Raw genomic sequence first — 14,477 nt, 5'->3', positions numbered from 1 at the left:
AATCTCTTTCTCTCTTAATTTGAACTGAAAGTGACCTGGCCTATCTAGATGAGTGTCGTTTGGGGTTATCACAGCATCACTGTATCTGTCTCTTTTCTTAATATCTTTCATCCACACCATTTTCGGCTTTCCTTTCACTCTTTTAAAGTCTTCAACTTGCATTAGAAAACTCCTCACTAGTGTGTTTTTATTGGTCTTTTATGTAAGTACCCAAACCATTTCTATTAAATTTTTTGTTATTCTATCACATGTGGGACTGTTCATGAATTCCTTCAAATATATATTCGTCTCTGATTTATTTTATTTTTTAATTGCCTAGTCTTACCACTCATCCTCCTCAATATCCTTGTCTTTGCTACATTCACTCTATGACATACTTTTTTTTGTTGCCCAACATTCACTTCCATAAATATTGATTGGTCTTATTTTTTTCATGTAAAGTTCTTCCCTTATTTTGATCTGTACATGATGATAATTTTAAATTCTAGAAGAATTCTTTTAATTTTTCCACTCAACTCTACTCAAAGGATCACATCCTCATAATCTCACATTCTTAAGAATGGTCCTAAAACTTGGCCGAGTTCAAGTCCACTCAGACAATTCAGAGGACTAGAAGGGCATGAACAAGTTTGCCAATGTGTACGAGGTTTGATATTTAAGAACTCAGCTGGTTTTTGAAATCTTTGCTTAGTCGACCAATCTGGAGTGTTTTTGGTGAGATGTGTTATTAGGATACATATAAATCCTGACAGTTGGATTTCTTATTTGGGATCATGTGTTTTCTCATGACCCATTCTTCATGGATCACCTGGACCTGACTCATATATATGATTGTTAAGAATTTAAATGTTTGTAGCATCTATCAATCTAGTTTATGATAGAAAATAATAATAACAATTAGGTTTTGAAATCTACATATATATATATATATATATATATGGGAAATGTTCAGCAACAAACCATTTTGACAAACATTTTGGCAAAACATTTTTCAAAACATGGGTTAGAGGTCTTCGAATGGGCTGATTTTTGGTGAGGATAATCTCATGGTGAGGAGATCATCATCACCAAAAATCAGCCCATTCCAAAACTTCTAACCCCGTCAAAAATGGACGGTCCACGATTTTTCAACTTGTAAATTGGGGCTAGAAGTTTTGGAATGGGCTGTTTTTTGGTGAGGATGATCTCACCGTAGAGATCATCCTCTCCAAAAATCAGCCCATTCCAAGACCTCTAACCCATGTTTTGAAAAATGTTTTGCAAAATGTTTGTTGCTGAACGGGACCCTATATATATATATATATATATATATATAGATTTCAATGAAATTATCTTTGCCTATCAAAAAAAAAATAAAAATTCTACATATATATTAATCAAGTCAATCAGATCAACCAGTCCAAATTAGAGTTGATGGATACCGGATTGATTCCATATCTGGTTCTTTAAACTCCCTATTGGATTCTGTCTTTTAGGCCTAAAGCCTTTCCAATCTTCATGTTAGCAAAACTTCATTTGCTTTTGTAACCTCATCATACAAATGTTTAATATATTGTGAAATAGAGAAGAAATTTGAGAAAGAAAGAAAACAGAACCTGAGTGGTTCAACCCCCTCTATTCTATTTATAATATGTAAGAATTGAAAAATCGCCATCATACTCTTATTACTTACACACCACTTTCCTCAAGTACACACCAGCTATTTAGTATATTTAAATACATGATTGTATCCTACTTCTAACATATTTCTTATTAGATTAGTTTTTTCCTTTTCTATGTTCCCTATGTGCTCTTTGTGGTACTTTTAATTACTGCATATAATTTCTTTTATTCATAGTGATTTGATTTGATTGTAATGATTTCATGCAAAAGGGATGAATCGGATGCACTTCTATCAATTACCAAACCTGGGCACAAAGATGTTATTTTGAAAAAGGAGAAATACATTCAATCAAAGGTACTTTTTTGAACCCACTACTTGCATTGTTATATTAAATCATATCCTGAACAACATCAACGTTGGAAGGTCTTTAACACATGTATATTTATGGGTCTTTCTCTCATCCATCACAAATTCTTCATCTTGGTTACACATTATTTGAACCTGTTTCCTGGTTTCCCAACATGCAGATCCATGAAAGCAAAGCTTGTCTTGTTTTTCTATAAAATTATTCTCTTTTATTTGATTGGTATGTCTTAGGTCACATTACACTTTGGATGCACATTTCCACTTTTGTCATTCAGCACTAATTACTGTAACATCTTCTACCAATCTCTCCATTTTTTTTAATTGTAAAGCTTAGATAATGAAAATGGCCGCTTTGTGGTATTTCCTGCTCATCACTCTGAAATAACATTTCATCCCTCTGAGTGTCCATGCTAAAATTATCCCGGTCCTACTTATATTAAAACCTTGGTTTCTTATGTATCCCTCGTACTTCTAGTTTTGCATTTATTCCCTCTTTAGTTTCATCATCTAAAACAATACATTTACCCATAAAAAATGTGAACATGTTATTTTCCTAAGCTTTGTGATTTCTTGCATCTAATCTAATACAATAGAATACATTACTTGTAAAAAATAAAAATAAAAAACAAACGTAAAAGTTCATAAAATTCTGTTTACATGCACTTGAATTTGGTTGCACTTATGCAGTATGTGGAGAAACTGCTCGTCATCAAGGAAGCAACTGGGCCCGACATTCCTTCACATGCGACAAGCATTTGGGAAGCAGTTAAAACTAATAACCTACAAGCAGTGTATCGCCTCATTGTGGCATCAGATGCAAATATCAACACCAGATATGATGAAGTGAATGCTAGTGATCTGTATCACCTTGTTACTACACCAGACTCACAGATCAGTTGCTTTACGGCAGAGAGGAAGCAGTACGATCCAGCTGCATGTCAAAGAATTAAGGATTCTGGTGAACCAGAAAGTTGTCTCCAAGGTTGCACCTTACTGCATTTAGCATGTCATGTTGGTAATCCTGTGATGCTCGAGTTGTTGATACAATCTGGTGCTGACATAAATATGCGTGACTTCCATGGAAGGACTCCTCTGCATCATTGCATTTCCAAAGGGAATAATTTATTTGCCAAACATCTACTTAGAAGGTAATATATCTATCGAGAATGAAGTCTCAATTCATTTATTAACACAAAAAGCTCATTTTCTACGTGGAGAATGATGACATGAAATTGAGATTTTTTTTTTTTTTTTTTTGATACATGGGTATCCAAAATTAGTCCAACTATTCCCATGGACACGTGAGTCACCCCTTCCAACATGTGCCAAGTGCACTGACCTCTTAAAGCACCAAGGGGATGGCCAACGAGTGGTTTTGAACTCAAGACCTCTATCTTTTTGGAGGGAGGCCCTGGCCACTACACCTTGTTGAGTGTTGTGTTATCCGCCTTCACTCCCTAGTGTCACGTGCTCACATATCATGCCCCAGTTTGACCCGTGACTCTCTTATATTCATAGTTGCGCCTTTCCCATCAGATCAATCTTTTGGCGTAAATGGTTTGTCAACATGGTATCAAAGTGCTAGGTTTCTATAGGTCACGGGTTCAGGTCTCCTCGAAGGAATTTTCCACCCTTATGGGCGAGGGAGAGTGTTGAGTGTTGTGTTATCCGCCTCCGCTCCCAGGTGTCACGTGCTCATGTATCATGCCCCAGTTCAACTCGTGACCCTCTTATATTCATAGTTGTGCCTTCCCCATCAGATCAGTCTTTTGGGGTAAATGGTTTGTCAACACACCCAACACTCGTTGGTTAAATTAAATGCAAATTGTTGACTTTCGGATTTAACTTACGTGTGTTGCCTTACTCATAGTTTGGGGACCTTGAATTTATATGAATAAATATTACATTTTATTGATTTAAAATCCAATTTGTGGAATGTTTCCGGCTTTTTTTTCAAAACCTGAAACAACAAAACACAACATTTTTAACCTTGGTTTAGGGCATAGTCACCAAATTCTCTAACTTACTGAAAAATTCATGATTAAATACTTTTTCTTTCATTGATTTAATCCCAACGTTTTCAGTAAGACAACTTTTACAAACTTCGTGATTAAATCACAAACTTCACGAATAATGCGTAAAATAATGAGGATTTCATTGATTTGATGTCTATGATCAGTTAATGAATCCTAACTCAAACTCATGATCGTGATCCTTTTCATATTTTAAGTAGTATTAAACCTTGCGGATTTGTGGTTACTTGTTGATGATACATAAATGATAGCAATATGGGGATTGGTGATTTATTACTGTAGTAGCTTAATATGGGACTTGATGATATAATATGAGAACACCACCTAGTAGGAACAATTACACAGCCCTAACCCTTGGTCAATTTTTTTCCAACTTTTTCTTGATGTTTACCGATTTTACTGAATTTTCCCCTTGTCGACTTATTCCCAAACCCCAACTTGGTGATTATGGTCTAGGGTGGGTAAGCTTACCTGTCAAAACCAAAAGATAACTTCACTGTTGTTCCTCTAAAAGGTAAATATTTCTTATATTTCTTCACCAATCACGAAGTTCAATGAGGAATTTTATGGTGGGGACTATTATTGAACTGTGGAGCTATACAATATGAATTACCAAGCTTGTGTTGCTCAGTCAGAGTCATCCAGGCTCCAATCAATCAGTCCCACCTAGAATCTCTGATCCCAGAGATACTTGAACCAGATAAATGTAGCCATTCAATATCAATAATTGTTTTTCTTTGGGTGCGGGCTCATACATATTCTAACAATCCAGGTTGCAATAAACGAAATTAGCACAGTATTTCAACTAGAAATTGAAATGATTTTTCTCAAGCAGGTGATTTGATCTATTTCATTTCATTTATTTTTGTGTTCATAATTTAGAATTGTGGTTGCTTCAGTCATAGACTTACATGAAGGTGTTACACTAAGAGAGATGACCGAATATATATAGAATCATCTTGGTTTTTTATTAAAGGTCACAAAGGAGTGAAGAAATTGTGTAGGTTTACTGAACAGCTTTATTGTCTTAGCCTTCGAGGAAAGAAACCCCAAAAGCTTTTCCTTTAGACAGGTAAGTACAGTATAATAAAAGAAAAGAAAGGAGGGGAACAACCTCCAAATAATATGCCTTCTTGTATTGAAGGCTCTCCGTTGCCATTCCAAATTAAGATCAATCTCTTACCAACCTGTTATTTGAAAGGATATCCAATCTTTTGAATCTCTTTAAAATCTTAATTGTTCAAATGCTTAAGCTCAATGAACCATAGCTTAAGAACATTGCAAAAAAAAATCTAGCCGAACCATAGTGGGAGTACTCTGGAATAGTGTACTACACATAGATATTTATAGTGGTTCGAGTGGCAATGTTGATTAGATTTCTTCTATTGTCTATTGTGACCATTTCACTCCTTATAGTTGTTGCTCTCTCACAACCATGTCTGTGCACCATGTTTAAGTTGGACTCTCTTTATGCTCCTAGGGAGCATTAGATTTGCCCTATAATATATCATCTATGAAGGAATCTTATTTCAAGGAAAATGAGTGCAATTTCAAATTTTCATATGCCCATATATTAACATGTTCATTGATCAGGGGTGCACGGTCATCTATCAAAGATGGCGGAGGACAAACTGCATTGGAGAGAGCAATGGAGAAGGGAGCTATAACTGATGAAAAACTCTTTATTTTACTCGCCGAATGTGAGTGAAAATGGACCTATACCACCCCAGTTAACCCATTGTAAGTCCACAGCCGCATCTTCACTTTCGTAATTGCAACTACCCTCTTTTTGTTTGTTAGTATGGTAAAAAAAAATTATCTTCTACATCAATCTTGCAAATACCAAAGAGTAGTTACAAATTTTTACTCTCCCATTTGTTTAAGGATAATTTTCTCCTCAATCAAATTGGATATATTCAAACTTGTATTGGTCGAAATCCATTGATACAGTGGAGGCCAACCAATACCCGGTTGGGTATGGTATTTTAGGTGCTTTCAAGAGCTGAGGGGACTGAACATTTGTCTTTATGGTACCCTTTAATAGACAGTAAGACAATGATTTCGTACAATAAGTTAAATTTCTGAAAACCAAAGTGTTTACCTTGTTTTAATAAATGTTTAATTGTAGAATTTTACTAAAACAAAAACTTCATAAAAAGAGAATACAAAAACCATCCAGAAAGGACGAGCTGACTTACCAGAAGGGAAACAAAAAAGACAATGAGAAAAAAATATTTCGTTATATATAATCAACTCCATCTATAAAAAAATCCTCAAAATGGAGTTCAAAGAAGACCATTTGAACAAAAGGACCTGAATTGAAATCTCAATAATATGGAGTGTTGTGTCAACATTAAAATTTTCCTATTCATTTCCTATCTTCCATTTGTTGTACTTTGAGACATTCTTCAGGAGAGGAATTATGATGCTAATCTTGAAGATTAAGGCCCTTTTATTTCGAGATTAGTCTGTTGTGAAATATTTTGAAGCTATTTATTTTAATGATTTTGTATTCAGGTGGGACAACATTGCATATGGGCCTTGTTAATTGTGTTTTTCCTGATTTATAGCTTCTATAGGTCATCATGGCCTTTTAGGTTGTACATTTCGTCCCTTTAATGCAAATACTCAATTAGTTGTCAAAAAGGAGAAGAAAACCTGACACAACCAGAATATTAAAAGCGCCAAATTAAGCATTCTTTAATGTGAAAAACTTATATGGAGAATCAAGGGGTTTTAGACCCATATCTTAGTTGGTTGATTTATTGTAATGCAGCGTTGATGATGTGGGTTCAAGTCAGCTTACCCATCAATGTGAAGAAAAGAAAGAAAGAAATAGAGAATCAGAGGAAACTGAACCCATAATCCAAAATAATAAAAATGTTGAGCTCTATGGTCTGGACATGTGTCACTTCTAGATGTATTTCCCAATGTGGGAAATTCACAGACAGCATGGAAAATCCCATCCTTCTCTAACGGGCTATGAAAATGATCCTGATACCTCTGATATCTTTCCAAATCCTTTAGAACCAAATCCCATAATCAAGGAAAATTAAAAGGCATGGCAATCAAGTCTACGATCAGGAGGATAGGCTTTAGAGTCTGATGGCTACAATTAATCCTCCATGACCTGGAGCATAGACAGAATAATTATAGAAGGCATTCCATCTCATTAGAAAGTCAGCCTTTTTCCCTGAAACACTTATTTTCTTTTCATACCTTTTTTTTACTAAGGAGTACATTTTATAAGGATGTGTTGCATTTCTTTCTTCCTTCTGTTTTTTCGTAATATTATTGCATAATAGACCTTATAATTATAAAGCTGTCCCCTATTATAAAATTATTTAAACAAAACTTACACAACATCATGTACTTTATATAGAGTTCGCAATATATTTCCAAAAATACATTCCGAATTATATTGTAGCATGCTAATATGGACCAAATCAAAATATTGCAATTTTGACACTCTCATCACATCTACAATCTTTTTTATTGTTAAATCTAGGCATTCTTACTATATCAGTTCAAATATGTTGAGAAATACATGAGCACCAAATGCATTGTAGAGATATTGAGATGGCTTTCAATGTCTTTTCTATGTACCTCTTCTTGACAATAAATTGTCTTTTTTTTTTTCCTAATGTTCCTCGGTTCTTTTCTGTGTGCAGCTGAGCAATATTCAACTCGGAAACATATTTTGGGGTTGTAACAAGCAGAGCGGCAATCCTTGATACGAGTGGATTCTTCAAGATTCCGTCAAACAGCCTGGTTGACTATGGGGGGCCATATTTAGCCGATTCTGTGCAATTTCGAATCAGTATTGGAATCCTGAAAAAATCTACTTTCACTCTAATTATTGCCACCAGAAATGTAAAACATTTAACATGGGGAAAGCTGGTAGGCAGACTCTTGGCTTTGAATTTTGTACTCTCTTTGTATCCACAATACTAAAATTTGTTCAAGAACATAATTTATCAGACTCTTGGCCAAGCGGGGTGATTTATCATGATCTTTATGAGAAGTTGAAGTTGCCTTTTTAGTTATAGGTGTTGTATTGGGTGCATGGTTTTAAATTATAGCAAAAGTACTTTTGTACGTGAGAGACTGTTAGTGACTTATCCTTGTAAAACTATCTCTATTTGCGTTTGTCCTTGTATCTTCTTAAATTATTTAGTCCCACATAGCTTAGAAATAGAAGTGCTCTCATTCTTTCGAAGCGTGGTTTTGGAACTTGGGTTAGGCCATAAAATGAACCCAAATCCCCTACACCCCCCCCCCCCCCCCCCCCCCCCAAGGGGGAAGACTCTACATTGAGTTAACTTGATCAACACAAAAACACGCAAGCGCTGAATTGGGTCGGGTGGATGGTGAAGTGAGGTGTCTCATGATTATTAGTATCTTTTTAGTCAAAATTTATTTACATTATTTAGTCAAAATAAATTCAATTAGTCATCCAACCACCCGTTGGTATGCTTTTGCATTACAATGTATATAATGAATATGTTATAGTATTCTATTTTAATATTTTAATCAATAATAATAATAGTATCTATACGTTGGATTTACTTTTATAAATTTTATGTTTTTTTATTTTTATTTTTATTATTTTTTTATTTTTAGAAAAGGAATATACAAGAAGTAAAACAAAGAGCTCTCCATTATAGAAAAAAAAATAGGTTACCGTTTCCATCTTTGTTTTCTACAAAAATATTTTATATATTTTAATTTTTGGGCAAAGGTGAATTGTGAATCAAGAGATTCCTACCTTTGTACAAAAGGTAGACGATAACAGATTGAAATTGAGTTGTATCTTGGGGGCGACATGTCACGATTTTGCTTGCACAAATTTTTTATTGTTGTAGAGGGCACAAAATGTCTTAAAGAGAACAACATTGTACGTGCCTCAACTCGATATCAATCCAGAATTATTTTCAATACAAGTCATAACAGGGTTACATAAATTTGAGAATTGGAATTTACACTCCAACAATTATCTGAAATATTCTTTCTCAATTTTAGATTTTGTTAAGTTTTTAGGGAGCATACCTTTTAGTTGCAGTAGAGATCCAAATCTAGAGTCTTATCACATTGAGTCGATCGTCAGAGATCAGAAATCCAAATACTTGTCATGTCAACACTTTTAGAGCAGTTATTGTTTTCACGCCTTAAACCCAGGGTTTTCGATAGAAACCGAGAAAACTGTCTACTTAGAGAGAAGAAAAAAATATTGAGAGAAAATCTTTTATTCTGTTGTTATCTCACATCTCTTATCCATATCTATTTATAGAGATAAAATTAGAAAAAGAGATTGCAATCTTCTTAAACAATAGGGACTCAATCTTATTAGGACTCTAACTCCAAGAGGAGTCCTAATACGTGACAGTCATGAGTTGGGTCCACCTGGACGTCCAAATAACCAACATCTCTCACTTGTCCATGGGGGGACTCAACAATCATCTCTTTATCTCAAGTTATGCATGTAATTTCTTCATACAATAGAATAAGGTGTGACCAACGGGAGTTTGACTTTCAAAGAAAGCATTATGATAAGTTTCTATCAACTGACAAAATATATCTCATCTCCTATAACTCACTTATGCCTCAGACATATTTGACCACATCGGATTGAGTATTTTCCAAACCCTCATGAGCTTAATCTTAGAACAATGTTCAACCCTGTATACAATGCACGAGCTTTCTTTCCAAAAACAAAATAATTTGTAAATCTATACATTTAATTGAATATACAATAGCATAAAAAAAACTTTTGAAAATAGAAATATTAGTGCCAGCACAAGCTCTAGTCATTGTGTACAATCTATCATTAGAATGTGATGCCAAATAATCTTCCTCAAACCCTCATATTGCTTAGTTTTCGTATTACTTTCCTAGTCATGTTCCATTAAATCTTATCAATCCTAGTCATAGATAACATACTAAAATCAGTAAACATTGACCTCTACTCTACAACATAGTCATTAGTCACTAAGGGCACAATAAATACATAATTATTCAATATACTCACACAATAAGGAAACAGGGTGTGGCGTCCCGCCGAACGCTAACACAAATCCCAATGCCAAATATCAAGGTAGTAGGTGGCACCTCGAAATTTCGGCATGGTCTCCTCTGTTTATGTTAGCGGTTCACGGAACTCAAACCTGATAAACCAATTTATAACAAAACCTGTATATAAAGATGTAGATACAGGAAAAATAATAGCGGAAGACTAATTACATCTACTATGTCAATAGATCAGAGTGCGGAAGTTTAGCGATATACATGATTACAAAAATTTAACCTCACTCTAACACAACCCTAACACTCAACTTCAAAATATGTATACACTTGGACGGACTGACTACACAAAAAGGGTATGACCCTAGTGCTCATCGGACAACAAATTCTGGCCGTCGATCTAACCGACCAGGTACTCCTCACTTACCGACTTTGCACCTGCCTCCGTAACTACAAGTGCTGAAGCTAAAAAAAATAAGAAAAAAATGGTGAGTAACAATGGTTACCCAGTAGGTCCACAAGCAATTCCTACTAATAACCCTCCCTAAACATGATCGAATAAAGCATACTGAACATTTTAACACATGCAAGGTTTTATAGAATAAAATATGATCAACTGGTACATATAGCCAGGGATGAGCAACTAAACAGTTTTAAAGTTTCACATAGCATCAATCATCCATACTCATTATACATTTTCCATTTTATGCAAATACAATTATTGACAACATTGAAATAATAGACATGTTTTTCAGTTTATAATTAGAAATATAATAACAGATACATAATACAAGTAGTGGAGTATTGGAATTAAAGAGTTGGGATTCACGACTGGATCGCTCCCAGTCGGGACATAATATTCCTCAATAACATTGTAGTTTCTGATTTTGTGGCTGGTCGCTGTTTACCACGCTTGCGGGACCATTTATCAGGCTCAGGCTGGCCGTTTAACGTGACCGTAAGCAATGGGTTTCTTTTCGATGTGTCAGAATGTTCGACTACTAGTAGATTTTTAGTGATCACTGACTAATCATCTTCGTCTATGCCTATCAGGCGTGCATGTGATTCCCAAATGACACTTCACTCGTATACGACTATCTTTACAATACACGTTCACTGGTAAAAATAAGAAAGGAATGGACCCGGATTCCAGTTGTGACTCCACTCTCATACGCGTCTCATACCACGTATGAGCTTGGTGGTCCCTACCGTACATCCCAGGATAGTGCACTCCTCCGGATGATGTGACGCACTATCCCTTCAAGCATTCACAAACCATTTAATAACTCACAAAATAGCTACGTATATATATATATATATATATATATATATATATGATTTTTCATTTAAAACAAAGAGAAAATTAACAGAACAGGGTTGAGAATGGATATCCAGTTCTTACCATGCAACTATGGCTACCTGGCCTAAAAATAAATAATAGTACTCAACGCACGCGCTAACATAATCGTAATTAAACATGCAACCATTTCATTAATAATCTGGATATCCTTTCACCAACCTACACACAACATACAATGTAAAATACAGACATCACCCCTCGGGTGTGATTTTAACATTTTACCGTTCATTCCCCTTTCTCATTCTTTCGACATTCTCACTTTTCGTCTTTTAAAATCAACCATCCATTTCCAATATCTTTCAAGGTCACTCTTTTGATCTTTCCATTGAAAACCACCAAAGTTTATTCAAAAACAAGGTCCCGACGGTACACGGGACCAAAGCTGTTAAAAACAAGGAAAGCTGGTGAAAATTTGGCTAAGTGTCGGAAACTCAAATTTTCAAAGTTCTCGAAATTGAAAACGGGTTTTTCGAAATGAAAGTCTCGATCACGAGATTCGACACCATATAATTTTTATAATCTAATTCAAAGAAATGCAAAAGTTATTACATTTTGAAAACTTGCCGAAAACGTCAAAATTTACGTTTTATTCTTGAAACCAAAATTCGGATTTTGATCCTTTGAGATTTGGATCTTGAAACCATTCCCATTGTTTCGAAATGGGAGGTAAAACCTTAATTTCATTAAAGAACTTAAAGTAAATAGGCAATGGGGAGGTCAAGGCAAAAGTCAGAACACAGTTCTGAAGAGACCTGTTTCTGTCGATGCTATCGGTGGCAGAACCATAGTTCTGTCGGTGGAACCGACAGAATACTCATCGGCAGGTGTCAGTGGGACCGACGACATCTGCCAACAGAACAAAATTTTCGACGACTTCTTGATTTTTTCTGTGGCAGAAGCTCCATTCTGTCGGTGGGACCAATAGAATGCCTTCGGCAGGTGCCGGTGGCACCGACCCTTCCCGCTTACAGCCTAAACCTCACTCGAGCTTTCGAGTTTTTGATCTCTTCTTCCATTCTTCGAACCATTCGACCCACCCACGAATTCGTAGTTAAAACTTGATAAAACATCATCAAAACATCTACTTCTACCATGAATTTGAAACCAAACACAAATTTATACGATTTAAATGCAAATAATAAGTTTTGTTTCAAAACATAAATGCACATTTCGGAAATCTAAAGTTACCAATAGGAATTGAAATACCCTACTTGTTTGTGGACGTCGAACGTGATAAACTCGCACAATGATCAAGATTGGTGGTGAAAAAGTTGATGTTGAGCTGAGTTTGATGCAAAGAGGATGAGGGTTTGCAACTCCTTCGACAGTGGCGCTTTCCTCCACTTCTACCCTAGAAGACGAGCCTCTACTAGCAAGGTGAAGCTCCAAGTTGAATGATACCCTAACTTGCTTGTTGATTTTTTATGGAGGGTGAGGAAACGAACGTGAATGGGTTAACAAAGAGGGTGAGGTTGTAGCTATCGTCGTAGCCGACAACTTTGTCTTCTTCGTCGGGGTTCAACGGTCATTCTTTCTCAACCAATCTTGAGGTGAAGAGGAGCGAACCCTAGGTTGAGAAAAGGGCTGATGTTTGGGTTCCTTAAAGAAGAGGAGAAATGAAATGAAATAAAAGAAAATCAGATTTTCTTTTATAAGCAAGCTGAGGGCATACTTGTAATTTTCCCCTCATTTCTAGTTTCGATCGTAACTTAACTATTCAGACTCGAAAATTGACAAGTGAGTATACCATTTCGAACAATTTTTTGTTGCGGACCTAACGGTGTCATCAAATCCTTTCGATTCTCGCTCAAACAAAACTCCACTATTTTGGGTCTCACTTAACACGAAATTCGAGGATTTTATAACTTTTTCATCCGAACTCGAATTCGAACTTGCTTACAGGCAAATGTATATATTTCGATCCTTTTGAATCTAATAGCGAAGTCGATTTTCCTTGAAATTAATCATAGCAATATTTGAGTATTTTACTCCTCCTTCGACATTTTCCTCCAAATCTCACCATTTAATTTCCTCGAGATATGAGTTGAAAATCTGGGGTGTTACACAGGGAATCATTTACTTATTCATATAGCTAAAAATAGGTCAAAAATAAATAGCACATGTAGTATGACTTATATCCTATGGTGGAGCTCCTTAAGAGTTTGTCAACCTCGACACCATATGAATCTGAGTCTAGTCGCACTGTAAGCACCTAACCTGAACTATCCAATCCAATTGCTTACCAAAGCATCTGATTAAAGTTCACATCCGGCGTCCCTAGGCTTTATGATTCTATAAGTCTATGAATCATAATTGATTCCTATGAATCTCATCTCGACAATATTCGAGGTGACAATAATACAATTATCAAGCTCGCAATCATTGTGTTTTGTAAATTGGTTCAACTTTAGGGTTTAATTGTCTAAATAATACCTTCATGCTCGCAATCTATGGATCAAGGCGGTCATTGTGTGAGTGAATGACCTTAGCCTAGTGACGAAAAACAAGTCCATGATAAAAAAACATAGTTAAAAGTATGTGAGCATAAGATAATCCAAAAAGAATGCAATATAATTATGATTTAATCAAATGGAATGAATAAATATATGTATAAAAAGAATATCCAATAGTGCTAATAAATCAAGAAGTTTATTACAATCATAAATCGACACCTACAAAGTCTCAAACTCCTAACATGAGTATGATAAATGTCTCGGGGAATAAGTTTAGTCAGAGGATCTGCTACCATCTGTAGACACCCCATTTTCGCATCCGCCTGATTGATCAACTCGTTAACCCGATTGCAATGATTCCCAATGATGGATGTGTATTCCAATACTTTATTTTGTTACCAGATATGTTTCAGAAATCCGGATGAGGTATCTCGAACTGACAAACCCTTAGAAACTACGCTACGCTAGGAAAATACGATCCCAGAAACATAGAAATCATCATCTTACAGACCAGAAAGAAACTTCACGATAAAAATCACTAAAAATTACCAAATTATCAAAATACCCCTAACATCAAAACAATCCTAGAGCCTACGTTACGCTTAGGAAAACTCTCTCGAACACATAAAATAACAAATCGA

At 35.4% G+C, this 14,477-nt stretch overlaps 1 protein-coding gene across 4 annotated transcripts in view; it reads left to right on the top strand.

The window, feature by feature from the left end:
- Window positions 1-7,995, top strand: part of LOC147401658 (ADP-ribosylation factor GTPase-activating protein AGD2-like) — a 59,486-nt gene extending 51,491 nt beyond the window's left edge. For all 4 annotated transcript variants that reach the window (XM_086443022.1, XM_086443021.1, XM_086443020.1 and 1 more), the window contains 4 exons: window positions 1,873-1,957; window positions 2,657-3,117; window positions 5,596-5,742; window positions 7,674-7,995. In XM_086443022.1, coding sequence (XP_086299148.1) covers window positions 1,873-1,957; window positions 2,657-3,117; window positions 5,596-5,710 — 661 coding nt within the window. In that variant the 3' untranslated portion in view covers window positions 5,711-5,742; window positions 7,674-7,995. The remainder of the gene's footprint in view (window positions 1-1,872; window positions 1,958-2,656; window positions 3,118-5,595; window positions 5,743-7,673) is intronic.
- The last annotated feature ends 6,482 nt before the right edge of the window (window positions 7,996-14,477 follow it).

This window comes from Akebia trifoliata, chromosome 5, assembly GCF_017979445.1.
Source record: "Akebia trifoliata isolate Shusen 1 chromosome 5, ASM1797944v1, whole genome shotgun sequence".
NCBI classification, from domain to species: Eukaryota; Viridiplantae; Streptophyta; class Magnoliopsida; order Ranunculales; family Lardizabalaceae; genus Akebia; species Akebia trifoliata.
This window is presented reverse-complemented; position numbering and strand designations above follow the sequence as displayed.